General features: G+C 39.7%; 1 protein-coding gene across 5 annotated transcripts in view; it reads left to right on the top strand.

Annotated features, from left to right (window-relative positions):
• The window catches only part of VPS13B (vacuolar protein sorting 13 homolog B), a 370,069-nt gene that overhangs the window by 222,209 nt on the left and 129,027 nt on the right, over positions 1-18,833 (top strand). For all 5 annotated transcript variants that reach the window (XM_053395521.1, XM_053395520.1, XM_053395519.1 and 2 more), the window contains exons 31-33: positions 3,078-3,281; positions 7,817-7,943; positions 10,669-10,812. In XM_053395521.1, the coding sequence (XP_053251496.1) occupies positions 3,078-3,281; positions 7,817-7,943; positions 10,669-10,812 (475 nt within the window). The remainder of the gene's footprint in view (positions 1-3,077; positions 3,282-7,816; positions 7,944-10,668; positions 10,813-18,833) is intronic.

The raw sequence follows: 18,833 nt of genomic DNA, 5'->3' as shown, positions 1-18,833 counted from the left end.
CACGACTGGACCGAATGGTCAGGGGTCCCTTTACCTTATTGCCATAGACACTTTCTCAAGCTTCTTAATTGCTCTTCAAATTGCCCTGAGTTCATTTTGGTTCTTGGGCACAAGCAAGAACATTTCAAATACAGAATGGGAAACACAGCACATGGAAGCTAGCATTTGTCCTCCTACTGAAAAGTGCTTGCACCAGATTATTTTTTGCTTTTTGAATTTGAGGGCAGTAATCCATTGGGGAGAGGAAAATCACATGACCCTAAAGAATGTGCATACACGGTCTCTGGAGCCTGGTTAAGGGCAGGTTACAGTGCATCCATATTCCATGTTTTAGCTTTACAACCCTGTGTAAAGTATGCTGACTGAGGCAGGTGGGAGTGTGGCTTTCCCAGTCACCCAGGAAACCAAAGCTTCTGAACAATAACCTTCAGAGCCAGACATTCCCAATATATAATATGAATATTCCCCTAGCTTTGGAGTGAAGAGAAATGTGTGAAAGTAAGGCTTCCTTTAATAAATACGATTAAGCCATACATCACTATTATTTATATCCTTTTTCAAAACTTCAATTTTTTATTTTTGGTTTCTGCAGTCTTTTATAAGTCTCAACTGACCTGTAAGGGAATACATTTGACTTTCTTACAATGAACCTCTGAATTATGCCTATTCAGCAGTGAGTAATAACTGATTCAACATGAGCTGTGTCTTATATAAACATACAAAATGCCTGACCCAGACTAAATCAATTTAAAAAGGAAAACATCAAAGTTATGTTTCCTGTTACATGCTTAAGGTCTTCTTTGGGTGTATTACATTAGTATATTATTTACCAACTATAGTAGGCTTTTAGTTTATTCTCTGATGCCACCTGCAAAGAGAACAGTAGACAACGTATTGGATACAATAAATTGTACGTCTAATGTAATATGTCACAGTGATTAAGAGAAGCTTTTACAACAGGGATCAGGAAGTCTTTAGCATACCTTACAGTCCAGTTTTTAGTTTCTATAATGTTCTTATGCTGCAGAATGTGACCAGGGTAAAGTTCAGAGGGGCCACTGATTGCCTTGGGTCATGCCTCACCTGGATTTTAAAGTCCCAAGAAAATCTCCAGGGTCTTGGAACAGGGGTGAGAGACAGAAACATCTACGCTTGTACCCCAGAGAACATTAGCTCAATTCTCTGAGCTGTCCCAGTGTGTTTTTGGCCTGAACTGTGTAGCAGAAGGAAAATGAACTTGTACATCATTTACGAACATCATCATAGGCCCTAATCTGTTTCACTGCCAAGGGGAGTGGTGTTGCTAATATGAGATGAGGATCTGTAACTCCCCCCCCCCCCATGAGAGATTTGACTGGACTGTTCCATTAGAGCAGTCAAGCACTTGTATTTTTTCACCAGGCTTTTAATTTATTTTAATTGTAAATTAATTTTGCTGTTGCTTGGGTTAACTCTGTTTTGGGGTGGCTGGCATGGGATCCTTCAGATGTTGTTGGACTCCAGCTTCCATCAGCCCCAGCCAGCATTGCCAGTAGTCAGGGATGTTGAGAGCTGTAGTCCAACAGCATCTGGAGGACTACATGCCAGCCATCCCTTGCTTTATTCTCACTCTTATTGCATTATGATTGTGTTTTGTTGTTGTGAACATGTGTGTTAGGTTATTGATGAAGAGTAATCTGCATAGCTGTCAACCGTCCCTTATTTGGCGGTAAACTCCCTTATCCCAGCGCCGTGTCCTGCTGCTGTCCCTTATTGATGATGTCCCTTAAGTTTCCCGGGTTTCATGCTCGCCCGGCTCTGGAGGGGAGCAGCGGCTTGGGGTCCTCCACCGCGAGAGAGGGAGCTTCTGGTGCCGTTGTCCTGGCGCGAGGTGTTCCATCGGCCCTTCCCCGCCTGAGAGGGGGGGAGGGAGAGAGACTCTTGCCGCCGCCGCTTGTGAGCCCGTAGGCAGCAGCGGTGGTGGCAGCTGAGGAGGCAGCCTGAGGGAGGAGGAAGAGGAGGGGATGGGGAGGGATGCAGAAGGGCGGCGCTTCAGTGGCCGCCGTGGCGCCGCAACCGCCTCATGCCAGCGCTGACAGCATCTGTCAATCCTACCAATGTATGTAACTCTTTACAATAGCAAAATCCCTTATTTTGGCTGCTGATCCCTTATTTTTGAGGCTGTTGGTCCCTTATTTTCAAATCTGTAATTTGACAGCTATGGTCATCTGATGTTTAGAGGTGAGCTCCTCACTTCAATTCCGCCCCCTCTTACTAGCACATAAGTGTCTTGCTCCTGTTTTGCCGCAATTTAAAATGCACCCCAGGTCTCCGAACTCAACTTTTGTCTGCTACACTGGGTACAAATGGGGCAGCCGTTCCATTCTACTCTGATACAGGGCTGGGCATTGTCTGTGACTAACATGTAAAGGGCAGTCCAGATGGCAATTTCCCCTCGTTAATTTTGAGATGTGGCAGAGTAGAGGGTTAGCATGCAAACTCTGGATCCAAGTATTTGTTCTCATGAATATACTGACTTCAACAGAGGCAAGATGAGGCGGATAAGGCAAAACAAGGGTACTCTAGCTGTGCAGGACTCAGGCTGAATGCTACATGAGAGCAGAGCTCACATAAGGTTTCTACAGCAATTGCTCTCCAGCTGAGCCTTTTGTAGGAGCTGCAGATTTGTCTCGGTAGCTGGCTCCACCTTCACTAGATGCTTCTTCATTTAAAGGGATGCAGTGGAACAGAGGAGAATTTGGTTGTACTGGGGCTTCTGAGAAGACTCAGAGAAGACCATATGACATCCTTAGTCCAGAGGCCTTTTCAATAGAGAAGGTGCTTCTGAGGGTGACTTTAAAGCCATTTACACCTCCCACTCTGAATCACCAACCTCGTCCTCCAAAGAAGGAGAGTCCAGCCCCAGGGCCATAACAGCCATTGACCTAATAATTAACCCTATTGTTAAGTTACTGTTTGTTTAGACTTTCTGCCCACACTATGGCCTTGAGACTTGCTCCAGTCCATAATCTCAGAGATGAAAACAATGCAACCCCTCTCTATTATCTCTTTATTTATTTTATTTTTTGTCATTATAGGAGAGCCCTGAATCTGGGGATTCTTCGTGATCCTGGATCAGAGGTGGAAGACAGACAGTATCAAATAGACCTCCAGTCCATCAACATTGGTACTGCTCAGTGGGATCAATTGAAGCCAGAGAAGGAGAATGGTAAAGGGAGGACAGTGCCAGAGAATGAAAGGAATTCTCAGAATCCAGCACTTGAGTGGAATATGGCTAGTAGGTAAGAAAGCAGTGCGAAAATAGTGCCTCGTATTCTTGAGCAAAAAAAACTTTATGATAATAACATCCCACATATTTCAGCTGAGCATGCTGTTGTTTGTACATTCAAGTGTGTTTGCATTCCCTAGCAAGCATGTTTCCCGTGAGCTAGAGATCTGGACAGTACACTTAAAGTTTTTGTTTTGTAATTTCCGTGCAGATAAAGTTATGTCTATATTTCCATAATAGCTTATAATATGGCCATAAAATATAACTCCAGGCTGAAACCTGGCATTCACATTTCCAGTCTATGAACAACAGAGTTGTTACCCTTTTGTTCTTTTACAAAGTTTGAACAAAACCAGTTTAGACATTTTTAAGCCGGCGGAGGACAAAAAGAGTCTCCCCCCCCTCCTTTGTTGGCTGCAAACCAGTTTCTGTGCTTCTGTAAATGAAAACAGCTGCAATTTCTGAAATGACAAATTTCTGCTGATTTGTTGATATGCAAAAGAGGGCTTCCAGCTCAAGTCTACTTATAAATGTTACTTTGACATCTTCCATTTTTGGTGTTCCATTTTGATTATATTGCTACAGTAGACTTTGATGCTTTTTTCCAGTTAGAAGTCACAGTAGTCCTGTGCGGCTAACATGCTTTTCAGAATGAGTGCTGGGGGAGGGAATTGGGATTGTGCCTGGTGAACACAGTTTATGCCAGGCCTGTCTGTCTGCACAATCTCTACCCTGCAAAAATGTACAGTATGGAGAACACCAACATAACCTACATGTTTACATTCACAGCAGAATACTGAATTGTTGTGCTAAGGTTTAAGGGTGGAGCTTTGCTCCCAAATCCATTCATTGTACAAGTATATGGTACACACAGGGCTATAGTGTGACAAATCGATGGTGACATTTTGTTACATCTGCATGGGAGATATAACATGGTAGACTTGGGATAAATGCTTTTTTTTTGCATTAAACTAAAGCACTACATTTTGATTCCTGAATTATAGTTAGTGTTGTTTAGTTATATTTCTGTTTTCTTTATCATGGCTATCCAAGCTGTTCACACTGTCTTGAACAATCTCCTACATATTCAGGATTCTGAGTTAGCCCAACAATATAAATATGCAGAGATAAGGCAACAGAGTAGATGTTAGAAGACATGAAGGATCCAACCCAGTGGAAGCATACACTAGGAAACTACAAGATGTCTAACACCCTATTTAACAGACTTTAGAATATCACACTGACTCTTATAAATCATAAATGTTAACTGTAATTTTGTTTTAAAATGATATAATTTTTAATGACTTTTTAGAGCTGGAGACTTTGTTTCAACTTTCAGTCTGCAACGAGTCTTTCTATAAACCCCAAAAAGTGCAGTTTGCAAAGGAAATGCTGATTCCACAGTAACTTTAGCTATGATCATGATAACTGTATAGCATGTACGTTTGTAAAAACAAACCACAGGTGGGGCCCCTATCAGATGTTCTGAAAAATTAAAGAGCCTTTAAAAGCTTTGCAAATGATTCACTGCTCTTATCTATTAGATGAAGTAAAATGTGCTGATATTTATAACTGAAACTCTTGATGTAAAACATCAAAAACTCCTTTGGTGCCTTCAGTTGAAGCACTTAAGGACTGGATCAATGACAGTAGTTTAAATGATTTAGGCAGATTTGAGCTTTTAGCTGTTATCAGAAAGACTAGATAATGGTCAAAATGTAAGAAAATTAGAACACGGTGTATTCCTCTATGCACATTTCTTAAAGGGAGGGGAACATGGATCACCTTTCCTTCTTTGCAGAATGCCATTGTCTTTGTTTCAAGTTTGAAAGCACAGTGTATGGGCTTTACTAAGGTCCCTGTGTGCCTTATTTCAATGGGTGCCAAATTTATAATGGAGCGTTCTAAATATTCCTCTGGGATGTAGTGGTAGAGATCCTATTCAAACATGCTCCCCCCCCACCGCCATGGGAATGTGCAACATGTGGCAAACATATGGCTGGAATGAAAAATCCAAGTGGATTTCATGGGACAGCTATGATAAAAGGATAGCATCAGCTCCTGTGCCCTGATATTTCCTGCAAAATGCATGTGGATGTTTAATTGTGCAGGTCTTCATGGGATTCAGCATAGAGGCTTGAATGTACTAAGATAAGCTAATCAACAGGAAACATGTATTTCATTTCTCTTACTGTAAAAGTGTTTGTCAGACTTCTCTGATAATTCCCCCCACCCTGCATTAGTGCTTCCCAATAACTAAAATGATTGTTGCATCAATGATATTAGGAGAGATCTAGTTTCCATTCTCCTTTTTTAGAATGGCTGTATGGCTAAGTGACCTGTATCTTTTGCAGCACAGTAGTCAGCTGCACTGTTATAGTGTGCATGAATGGAAAGGCCCAACTAATATACTTATGTAACCCAACTTGTGATTGCTGGTATTTCTCCATTATTTCTCCTTATAATTATTTTGTGTGGACATGCAACAGCTTTCTTGTTTTCTCTATTACTCTAAACAGATGTTCTTTAAGGTATACTAAGATGGTCAGCTACTTTAATATTTCTGAAAGTCTTGTCTTTGAAAAAGGTATAAATATGTAACAGATGCCTAAGTGGATCCTGGAGTGAACATAGTGTGGTCATAGTACCATCATTACACCGTTCCTTATTGAGGATGCTCATATGGTACCCAGCTGTGTCAAGTTAGCAGAACACTTAAGGATAGTACAGTGTGGAAGACTTAATAAAGAAAGTGCAGGTTTATTTCATATTATTTCCTTGGGATCACTGAAATGGACACATCACTTTTGAACACAACGTTGTCCTCAGTTTCTCTTTATAGTTGCATTAATTCTAATACCTGCTTCTGCCATCTTCCTAGATTAAACCATTAAAAAAACTTAAAAGACCATTTTAATGATTGGAAAATTGGTACTGATGTGTAGTAAAATAGTGAACGATCTTTCCTTTCTCCAATGTGACGATACTAGAGGGCTGAAAATGTCAACTCTATAATAGATTTATGCAAAGATGATATTAATCCTTATGTTATTATATTTTCTTCCACTATTATTTTTTTCATAAACCATTAATTGCCTCATGACTTCATTTTTAACCTGGGAATTTGTTTTAAAAGTCCTTAAATGATAGCCTAATAGCTATTATATTCCAATTGATTTTGCATCTCATTAACGGTAAGCGGTAGTCCATTTTTGTAAACCTCTTTCAAACAATACAGTTGTTTTTCTTTCCACACATCTATATTTAAGGCTCTATATTTATTTTTGAAAACCCAGTGGAACTGTAATGGAATAATGGGCGAGAGGCCATTGGACCATTTTGTCCAAATTTTGAAAGTTTGTAAATGTGAATGGATTTGTAAGCCACCGTAAAGAGCATAATTTGCTTTTTGAAAGTTATTACTTTTATAGGGACACCATCTATTACCAAGTTCTCTAATGTGCTCCATATATTTCTCTTATTGCCAGACATTAGGTCGGTCATGTTGCTAAGTTGGCATGCATTGTAATAGCTGTGTAGATTTGGGGGCCCCGATCGTCCAACAGTTGGGTGATGGTACAAGCAAAGATTTTTAATTGTGTGGTCTGTCGGATTGAAATATGAATTTGTTTTAATTGCAGGTGCTTGGTCCATAATAGAACGTTTCATTTTGTTCAAGCATTGCATGTCCATATTTATTATATTCCAGACTTTGCTATAATTTGTCTGATAAAATTTGTTTAATCAGTTACGGGCAACCTGAATGCCGAAGTATCTGAAGCTTTCTTCGTAGCTATTGGGCTTTGTAATATTTTGGAGAAGGTTGCAGGAGAATATGAAAGAACATTACTTCCAATTTTTGAAATTTTACCTTAAGTCCAGAGACGTTTAAAAAGGTATCCAACTGTATACTCAATAACCTTCCAGCATTAATTGAGTGCTATAAGCAATACATAAAACAGTATCATCAGCATGGAGTCCCAGAATGTATTCCATTCCATTGATAGTTACAACCTTTCCTGCTAGAATTTGGTGTAATCTCATTGCCAGGGGTTCTATAATTAGAGCAAATAATACAAGTGATAATGGGCAACTTGGTTTTGTCCTGAGGCCAAGTTAACATTTTTGTGAATTTGTATTACTTATCCTAATTGTAGCAGTTGTAATATCATAAATATTTTCCAATAGTCTTACCAGTTTAGGGCCAAATCCAAAAAAAGTTATCACTCCAATTAAGTGCTTTAGTTCTACACAGTCAAATGATTTAAATATATCTAATGATAAACACACTGCTGTTGAGGCAGTCTGTTTAGTATGGTGTGTTATGTTTAATAATTTCCTACTTGGGTCTGCAATTTTATGCCCCAGGACAAACTGAGCTTCATTCAGATGAATATATTTCCCAATAAAAGTTTTCATTCTGTTAACCCTCACTGTTGTGAAAATCGTGTAATCTGAGTTGAGTAGATAAATTGGGTGATATGATTCCACTAATGAAAGTTATTTTTTAAGGTTTGGGAATTAATATAAATTTTCTTTTTCTTTTAGCATCAAGCGGCATCAAGAACGAAGAGCTATTTTAACTCCAATTTTAACAGACTTTACAGTGCGAATAACTGCAGCTCCTGCCATCATTTTCACAAAAGTAATCTCACCAGAGAATTTGCATACAGAGGTTGGTATTTGACTTGAGATGTACTCACATGGCTTTCAGATTCATGTATCTTTCTGAATGCAGATATTTGCAATAGTTAAAATGCTACATTAAGTTGAGTTTAATTATAAAACAAAAACTCGCATTAGCTATCAAAATGTTTCTCGAAAGGCTCTGTCTTCTGTAAATCCTTATGTGTAGGTCAGAAATAGTGATTATTGCATGTATGCTAAGAAGAGCAATAGATGGTAATTGTATGCATGTTAGCCTGTGTTTCTGATAGATAGATAGATAATACTTTATTCGGCTATAAGCCCACAAGGTAAAACCAATCAATAAATAAAATAGCATTTTACATTCTAAAATATCAACTAAAATATTTCAACGCATAATCTCCTTCACGTTACATACAATCTCTAGATGTACCATATTGTGGCCTTGAATATAAAGATGGTGGATAGAGTTTACTAGATTTTTAATAGTCATGCAGCATTCCATGAAGTCTTTTATATGAAAGAACTGAATTCAGGAATCTGGCAACCTGTAATGTTCTATAAGAGTCAATGTCCTGGAGTAAATAGGCTAGATGTAATTCAGGTGGTTTAGTAACAGTTTCCAAGATGATTGAACTCAGAATCCTTGATCGGGGAACAATATATAAAGGACAATTAAACAAGATATGATAAAGGGATTCTATTGATTTGCTGTCACATGCGCATAAAACAGAGGTTTTACCGTTAGAAAATCTATTACTCAGCACATTTGAGGGGAACACATTAAATCTGGCTCTAACAAAAGTGAATCTATGCGACGCAACCGATAAGGTAGACAGATATCGAGGTATCTGGGACATAAATGTAATGCCCTGATTTATTGGGGAACATGTACCTCCACCTGTAGTAAGATTTTGTTGCAAATCAACCTCCTCCAATCTTTGTTTGATGACCTTTTTTGCTGTAATTAGATCTAAATTTAGTATATCGGAAGGAGAGATTCCATAAGACAACAGTTTGGAATGGATTTTTGTTGCCCATGGGCTGGTAAATTCATCTCTCCAAAGGCACTGAATAAGATGGTAATTGGGCAATTTATGCCAAAGGGACAGCCAATAATTAAAGGCATGTCTCCACATCAGGATCTCTAAGGAGGGGGGTCTTAAGTTCTAAGCGAATAGCCGAGTTGCTTACACAGGAGGGTAGTTTCAAAAGGCGTCTGAGAAAAATATTTTGCAATGTCACCAGAGGCATGAAGTTTACAAAAGCGCCCCATAAAGGGACCGCGTAGGCCATAGTTGCAACCACTTTTGCACTATAAACTTTTAAGGCAGATGGAACATGCATAGCCCCCTCTGTAAAGATCTGTGTTTCTGTGTTTCTTAATTACATTTATAACACACATGTTTAATCAACAGAGAAACCCTGTGAGGTGGATTAGGCTGGCAGCAGGGATGGACAAATTAGTTTATTTCTGCTCCATGTCAGTTTCGCATGTGTCTAGTCATATGCCTTTCCAACACACACACACACACACACACACACACACACACTTATACTTGCATTTGAATTCTATACATTTCTCTCTAAAATACATGTCTTTGATTTAAGACACAGCTCCAGACCAGAATGCCACCTCTACATTTCCTTGCAGCTTTCTTGATTTTTGCTTCATCCAGTTGCTTCCTTCCTTTCCATTCACGTCAGTTCCTTACAGACATCACACAGCACCCTCTTTGCTCTCAGCCCAGTTGGAAGAGGAACCTATCCTTGCTATCCTTTCACTGTAAATGCCAGGGATTAAATATGGGGTTTTGGGGGCATTATATGTTCAAGGGAAATTGTGTATTGATGAGGCGTTGCACCATCCTCACAATGCTGACTTGCTACTGCAAATGTGCTGGAAATGAAATCTAAAGGAAAATGTTAAATGACCTAGGGAATTGCTGTGCTGTAGAGAAGGCATTCCATGAAAAGTAACAGATGAATTTTACTGTAGCTCTTGTTAAAGAATGTAAATGTTTTGGTTATTATTATTTTTTTGAATCAATTCCCTTGATGAAATTCAGTGAGGAAGGGAGAGGCCTACTACAGATTACTAATAAAGACTTATGCACATGTCATGATAAGGGTTATGAGCATCTGCTTAGTAAGCAAACCTGCTCATTTTCTTCTTTCCGTCTTGGAAGTAATTTGCCAGAAATGGTCAAAAGCTTTTCCTATGTGTTTAACAACAGCCATAAAATAATGGTCATCTAACTATAATTCTGCCAAGATGTCAACAGTAGTTTCCAGGCAGCTACAAATCAATTAAGTCGGTTATTTGTGGGTTGCAATGTACAATTTCATTATAAACCAAGATGTGTTTGTATTCCACAATGTATATCTGTCATTGAGAGCAAGGAAAGGGGAAGTGTAGTCCTCTGCCAAGAACATGAATAGAGTCTCTGACAGCCCAGAATTTGATGCAACAAAGAAACAGGACCTCACACATGAAACAAACAAAATGTATCTTAATCATCAAATATCCTGTTGGAAGCCTAGTGGTATGCTATTCCACCACTCCTCCACCTGATTTCCTTTTACAGATGGTGCACAGTGCTTTTCTGCCTGAAGAGATAAGAAAATGTTAATAGTCCCAATTTGGAGAGTATAAATAGTCTACATTGTGTTTGGTTAGAAAAGAAAATTACATAATTGCCTTGAAGCAGCTGGTATCCATTGACTTTGTTTTACAAACTTGTTTTTCACAGGAAATTTTAGTATGTGGCCATTCTTTGGAAGTGAATATGACAACAAGCCTGGACTTCTTCCTCAGTGTGGCTCAAGTACAACTCCTACAGCAGTTAATACAGACTAATATGGTTGGACTGGAACCATCCAATAAAGCTGCAGAGGTAACTTCGTTCTTTCAGAGTTACTATGGTTCAAATACTGCTATCCCCCCCCCCCATGTACTCTTCAGCATGTTTTGGCTGGAAATGTGTGTTACCATTTCTCTGCTCCTGAAAACGTCACCTCAGTGTTGGGGGTCTCTCCTTCATGCTATCTATGCAGGGACAAAACCCTGTGACATCTTTGTGGTACATATTTCCTTGGTCTCCTTATGGTGTCCAGATCATTTGAGGGGGGAGGTATTCCTTTTCTCTTCTTCCAATTATTGGCAACAGTAAAACTGCCAAAATCACATTGACACAATCCTTCTGATGCGCCTGCTGGGTGATCCGTACCTCTGGTATTCAGATAGGCAGGCTTGCATGTCTAGTCCTTGAAGTCTTTAGTTTTAACCCCAGTCCCTAAACACATGAATGAATTAATGTGTATTATTACGGCCAAACAGCCAGCATAAGTCCCTAAACACATTTCTTATGTATTTCATTTATTGTATTATTTATCTTCCTTTTAAGATACTTAAGAGTAGTTTACCTGGTGTTCCAAGTGGTTTTCCATCTAGGTCTGGTCTACGCTGGCTTTAGCTACAGTAATAACAAAATAAATACTAAAAAGCTACAGTATTCACCAGAATTTTGAGAGAAACTAGTCCCTGCCCTATACCATGCGATTGATTGGGGGTTGTGGGCTTAATCTTAATCACACAGTGAGGTTGGTTCAGTTTGCTGAATATCAGTTTGACATGTATTTATTTATTTCATAAAGTGTATACACTGTTTGATTGAAAAAACAACCCTCAAAGCAGTTTAGAAAGCATAAAACAGTAAAATCAAGAAAAAATAACAAGCTTACTTTAAAACATACAAAAGTTAGAATACAAAATAAAAAATAAAAAATTTACCTCAACTTTCTAACTATCAGGTTAGGTTTGCCTAAACAGGAAAGTTTTTAGCGGTGTCTATTAGAAGCATGTTAAGTGTCAAGAGAAAAGGGCAATTGTGACACTTGACTTGCCACAATTGTCCGGCAGTGGAGGCCAGTTGTGCAGTATCATTCTTATCCTTTCTACCACCAACTTCTACCTCTGGCCAGTAATGGATTCCAGAGCTATGAATCAGTTATCTGCCTTGGTAAGGTTGCACCTTCCCATCTCCATGCATTTTCTTTTTGGAAAGGCAGATCATTCAGTGGATGGTCGAATGTGGTGACAAAGGGATATGTGCATCATTTTACCATATTCATGTTTGCATCCAGGTGGCTTGACTGACTGGCTGTTTGACACAGTCAATGGACTGAGTTGTTCATAAGCAACACCTTTCTTGGGGGCCAGGAGAATTAGCTGGAGAAGTGTTAATTGAAAAGTGGACTGCCCTGTCTGCTTCCTATATACAGGATTTATCAAATGATGTAACATTTACTAGAGTTGCATGACTTGGTTGCTTGGAAGGGATGAGGACCGGGGAGGCTGTATGTGAGAAAGAGACATACCCTGGTATGGCAGGTCTGTGTCACAGCAATGTTTCTATTTTTGTTGAAATGCTGAATACAAGACATACTGTTTTGCTTTTTCTTGGATACTTTGCAATCATGGGGCCTCTTTTGGAAGTTAGCTTTCAGAGCAAGTATACTATGGGAATATTTGCAATAAATAACTTACAAGGCAATGTTTCCCATCTTGGTGGAATGGATAGAATCATAAAGTTGAGTGTGTGCCCAGAATTTTAATTTAGGGACGGTGCTGCTCAGAAATCCGGCACTTTGTCCATAGACCGTACAAACTTTGACAATGAAAACCACTTTAAAAATATATAGCACTTTTATCATGTCCATAGAATGGCACACTCTCTCTAGTTCATGTGCTTCTTAATTAGCGTAGGCCTTTTAAGGTAAAACACTTATAATTTTTGTTTCTGCTATAGAAACAACTGGTCAGTCAGGACATAGCTATTTAATGCCTTTGCATGAAGTGATTCATTCCATACACACTTCTACAACCAATACACTGTAAGGATTTCAAAATATTCACCCCAGTTTTACTGTGGTTGGTGTCTGCTGAGGTTCTGTTCTGAGAGGGAGGAGCTTAGCCAACACAGCACTTCAGAGACTGGGTGGGAAGCAGCAGAAAGAGCAAACAAGTTGTGTTGCTTTAAATTAGGGAACCATGTCAAGGTTGTTTGGTTTCTCTGCTATAGAGAAAGGAGAGGACTTATTTTCTTGTAGCTTGTCACAGAAAAAGTAATCCCACGCCCCTTAGATTCTATATCTGCTCTTCCTAGCCTTGCTATTTCTTCCCTTACTCACTATTTAACCTTTCTGTTTATTCCCCCGCCCAGACCCTTGCCCTTGCTGTTTCTTCCCATCAGTTCCAGATTTACATAAAGGCTGAGTGGGCTACAGCCCAGGGCCTTGTAATCGGGGGGGGGGGGCTCAGTCTCTTGCCAAAATAAAAAACAAAAAAGGCAGATCATGGGGGCTTTAAAGCTACTCTGAACCAACTGATAATGTCAGCTATGAAGCGATACAAGTGTTCAGATCATGGTATATAATTATAAGGTGCATTTTGAGAACATGTGAGGATTCTTTTATATCATTGTGAATCGCAATAAAATTTAATTTTGACTTTTCGTGAAAATAATGAGTAAATGATATGAAAATGGTGCTACCCCTAGCTTCAGCTGTTCCTAGCTATCCTGACCTTTTCTCCTTCAGCTGCAGTGGGCTGCTGCTGACCCTGATGGATCTATAACTGGAACTTTGCTTTGTTTCCTCTCTAATCCTCAAGTGTCAGACTTGAAGTCTCAAACTTCTCTGTCACATATGAGGCAGAATTACACTTGTCCAGCACTTCTAATGGGGCTGACTTCTGACCACATGACATGCCCAACAGTGTAGTGGTGGAGACATGTGGGTACTGTATTTTTTGATGGTGTCATCTGCCAAAGTGGTGTTTGCCAGCATTCTTAATATGTGTTATTGAAGGAAAGGTCTAGCCTGGCACATGATCTCTTTATCTGGAAGGCTTCGCTCAGAAAGTCACTCAGTAAAGCTTCATGGCTTATCAAGGATGTGAGCCAGGTCTCCGCAGCCAACGTTTCACATGCTATACACCACAGCACCCTTTTGACTCTTTGTGTGCCTGGGGAGTGGCAGTGGGAAAGGTCCTGAACTTCACAATTTACCACTGTATTCCTGCAAATGTCCTGACACAGCTATTCTTTTACAAGAGATCCAGGAGCAAAAACAATGATGTGTGTTTATTGGAAGCTTCCTGGCAGTGCCCATTTAAAAACCCTCCATGCCTAACTAACCCTCAGACTGCATTTTAAACTTTCATATCAGCATAAAGACTGTGTAATAGCTCCAGCCTTTAGGAATTTTGATCGTTTCTTTTATCTTTCTCTGGGAGTTGTTATAAATTATTTTATGGCAGAGGGCTTTTGTTTTCCCTTGCCTCCCTCTCACAACCAAGTTTTTCTTCTCTGAGGAATGAACAGCCAGAAGAAGAAATAAAGAGCCAAACATTTGTTCCCCTTGCTATATGCTTTCCAGCTCCCGCTAGAAGCTCTCTCACATTTCCTTCACCAGTAAAGGAAGGCCATCTTCTGTTATCTAAGCTGCAAACACCTCCTCCAGCAGGCAGCCCTTTGAAGCATCTACAAACTAAAAGTTCAAAGAAAATCAACAAAAAATATCCAGGACTTTAGGCTGATTTATTATCAAGGTTTCTGAAGCTAAATATATATAGTTTGACTAAGAAATGACAAATGGAAAAGAAAAGCCATAAATCTGCAAATATTTGCAGGATGTAAACACAAGGGAAAGGGGGAAATGTTAGTGTTTCGCAAGGGATCACTACTAGAAATCAGATGTTGACATTCAGAATGGAATTGTTTTAGAGGGAGACCAGGAAGCCTATTGCCTGTGTTAATGCATAATACCATAAAATTATTTTGCAAGGAATCGTGTTGAATTGTTCAAATTAAACTGAATTAAACACTAGAAACACCAGGCTAACCTCTCTCTCCCTCCTTCTGCAACTGTTCTTCACTCTCCAATCCTGCACATTCTCCTGCCTCTGTCTCTCGTTTCCTGGCTGTTACAGGTTCCCCCTGTTCACTGATCACTTCTTCCAAGTCAGTCTCCAACCCCTCCATCCTCTGCTGCCCAGAATCCAGCCACCACTCCTCAGTGTCCAGCCAGTCCTTAATACTTCTCTGTGGTCACCCCCAGGTTGTGGAATGACCACACCTCTGAAATGCATCTTGCTGCATCACAGTATGTTATTCTGTGATTGTCGCAGCTGCATCTCTTAACCCAGAACTTTTTTTGAAGCAATGTCTTCCCTTCCTCTGCATTAATATACACTGCTATTCTGTTATTTTGTGGGTTAGTTTTATGATTTTAAGGTAATCCTTATTTGTTTTTAAATTGTATTTTTATTATCCACCTTGAGACCATTTGGTGAAGGGTTGGCTTATAGGTTCAGATTATCACTGAATGCCTAGCTGTAGTTATAGGTAGGTAGCCTTGTTGGTCTGCCATAGTCGAAAGAAAATAAAAAAAATCCTTCCAGTAGCACCTTAGAGACCAACTAAGTTTGTTATTGGTATGAGCTTTCATGTTCATGTGCATGCATGGATAGTGTTCTCGGAGCTACCAACATGAGTTTGACCAAACTGCGGAAGGCAGTGGAAGACAGGAGTGCCTGGCGTGCTCTGGTCCATGGGCTCACAAAGAGTCAGACACAACAAACGACTAAACAACAAAGTCCCTATCTTGAGAATTTCCCCTGTTTTTAAACTTTGCTTAAGGCCCAAACTCACTTGCAGTGCTACAAAGTTCTCTAGGGGTAGCCTCCCAGCGAGTGCTGGCCACGACTCCTGGGATGATATAACACAAGTTAAATTCACCGTTTCGGTGAAGTTAAACACAGGTAGCGTGGGGATGGAGAGGAGACAGATGTTTGTGGAGGTTAATCCTAAGCTAAAGCCTCAACATTTTTTGTCTCCTATCACCTACACACACCGAAGGGGACAAAGGAGGCAGCAAGAAGGTTCTTTTGCTCTGAAGGGAAGCGTCAGGGACTGACATTCTTTGTTGGCTTCCTCTAGTCCTTCTCTGATGCAGCTGTACATGTATAGCCCTTTGAGGATCGGCAGAAGCTAGCATGGTGCAATGTAGCTGGAAACAGGGGACTGTCAGCCCAGCATGCTCCACGGGAGATCGGTGGATTCTCAGGAAGTGGCGGGACTTTATGCAGTTCAGGCCCAGAGCAGCCATACCATTCTTACCACCCTACCCCCATCCCTCCAGCAGCCATGCTTCTTCTATGTAATTTTGTTTTCGCCTGAATTTTAAATATTGACTTGGAGGCTGTATGATATAAAAGGAACCCTCCAAAAGTACAAAAGCAAAATGCTACTGCTACATTACAATAATTGAATAACAAGGTGGTTTTAGAATGTGGGCAGCAAAAGCTGAGTGTATCAAGACTGCGTGGACTAGATGGATTTGGAAGCAGTAATTACTTCGTTCACAAATATCAAGTAATCATCAAATTAAACCCACTTCCAAAAGAACCATATGTAAGGAATAACATATGTATACTTCTGAAACCAGTGTTATAGAGTAAATTAAATGTTTATATTTTAATGAAACAAAAAACATATTGTGTAGAGGCTATAGAGGAACCACATAATTAAGGCCAAAAATGGTTGCTCTTTGATCTAGGTAGGTGCTAAAGGACAAGGCATTATTTTATGCTAATGCCACATTTTGAATTTGTTGATACCTCATGCTACAGTTCTCAGATCCTAATTCATACATAGTTGCCTTATTCTGGTAGAACTTGCTTCCTTAACATTGCCATTCTTTTTAGAGTTTTCATTTTACTTGTTTATCTGTTGTTGAGATTAAAGCACTTAAGACAAATATAGAAGCTTCTGTGGGATTCTTTAGTTTTGGTTAACATAACAAAGATCTCGCAGCTCTTTTATGTTAAAACTTGTTTTGAAAAAGTTAACCTTACATTACTTAAGGTAATGGAGAAGCAACCTAAATCATCTGGCATGTTACTTCACAGAAGAAATATTTGTAGACAATGCACTGTTGAAGGAATCAGGCACATTTGCTAGTTTAGAAGAAAAAAAATCTTAATTTTGAAAGAAGAATGGAGCTGAAATTTTTCTATAGTTCACTAGAGATACTTGATGACCTCCAACAGTGGTCACCTACCAATGGAAGAAGCTTCTTCTTGAGTGACCAGACAGCCTCTCCTCCATACTTCAGTGCCTTATGCACTCCTAAAATATGTTCCAAAGGGTTGTGAGACTCCAAAGGCTCCAATCTGAAGAAGATTTGGTGAACACATAGGAGGGATGACAAAGCCCCACTGCTTGAATGAAAGTCCACCCACATAACATTGAATGTTGCCTTATCCTTTCTTTGGGGTCTTCTGTGTATAAATCTGCAAACAATTGAGCAAGATTTCTTTCATGTTCATCAAAATTCTTAATCAGGCTGGAAGCAAAAAAGCAATGGAGAGACAATCAAATGTTGCTGTGTCTGACGGAAACCCCAAGCGGGCAGTTCATATTCATAACAAATGGAGTAGCAGGTTAGGCTGTTCGTTGTGCAAAAGGATCTAATTTTGTGCCAAACGCGTCAGAGAAAATAAAAATGATGGCATTTATTTAGATATGTATTCGCACCCAAGGACCCCATTTCAATTAGTAGTAGGGGTAGGTCTGAATAACTTCTAACTTTTATATTGTAAAAGGGACATTCTTTTGAATCACATGTTTTCTCCTGTAATTACTACTCCATTCGCTTTCTTATTATTTACAAGCACTTCTGTCCCCTTTTCCATTAAACATAATCAAGATGGCTGACAGCAACAACAATAGTATAGTCCACAATAAACATATGAACAGAAAACAACAATCAACATTTAAAGGAGTTTAAAAGAATGGCAGCAACTAAATAGAGGGTTAAAGTGTTTTTAAATGGTAAGTTCTTAAAGGTCAGACAAAAATAAAAGGTAGACATGTTGAAAATAAGATTTTGTATGGGTACATTGGAGCTGGTAATTAGCAGACGGGGGAGGTCAGCTACTCCTTCGGAAGGACGCCGAGCTTTTATCTATAAAAAAAGGAAGGAATTGAAGCTGCTATAACCCCAAGAAACACAAGGCAAGTTCAACCCGATAATTATTCCAAGGGACTTTTGTTTTCTTTTCTTCTGCTTCGTTATACTGCCTAGCTACTTTATTGGTTACGCCGTGAGGCTGTTGAATGAGGGAGAAAGACCTAGTTGAATTTTAAACGAAACAAGGCACAGTGTGAAAGCTTAAGACCAGTAATATTTTCTAACATTTTAAATGACTGATACCTCACAAGCCCCGATGTAAATTGCTGGAGAAACTAACAAGTTGGAGAGGTTGGAGAGGTTTAGGAGGCAACTTCCACAAATCGGCACTTCTGCTACTGTTTACTCCAGCTTAGAACAAGATATAAGCCGTCGTTAAGCAAGCACCCCCTACCATACACCCACATATACCCATATACCCACTATGGTCCTCACTAGGAAAAAATACAAGGACCAAGGAATTTTGCCTAATTCACCGCAGAGCCCGATGGAGCGACGAAGGAGACAAAGTAAAATTACCAGCTACTTTCCTCAAAAAGACTCGAGCAAGAGAACTCAGAATGAGAGTATCCTAGATGTTGCTATGCCTTTGCCACTCACAGTGTTGGATTGGTCAACACAGCTAAAGGACTTGCAAACAGACAACAAGAGGACAAACCACCCAACAAATCTGGCCCAAGAACTTGCCATAGCAGAGAATGCTACAAAGGTTAACACAGCCAACACACCTGATGCCAATCCTCATTTGTCACCGCTGGAACTTGGAGGTAATCTTTCAACCCATTGGCTGAAAGCCAATGACTGCGGAACAAAAATGTGGGGTGATTATCCTCAGGAGCAGATATACCAGATTTCTAAGGATCTCCTTAACGTTAAAAAT

The sequence above is a fragment of the Podarcis raffonei genome, chromosome 7 (assembly GCF_027172205.1).
Source record: "Podarcis raffonei isolate rPodRaf1 chromosome 7, rPodRaf1.pri, whole genome shotgun sequence".
NCBI lineage: Eukaryota > Metazoa > Chordata > Lepidosauria > Squamata > Lacertidae > Podarcis > Podarcis raffonei.
This window is presented reverse-complemented; position numbering and strand designations above follow the sequence as displayed.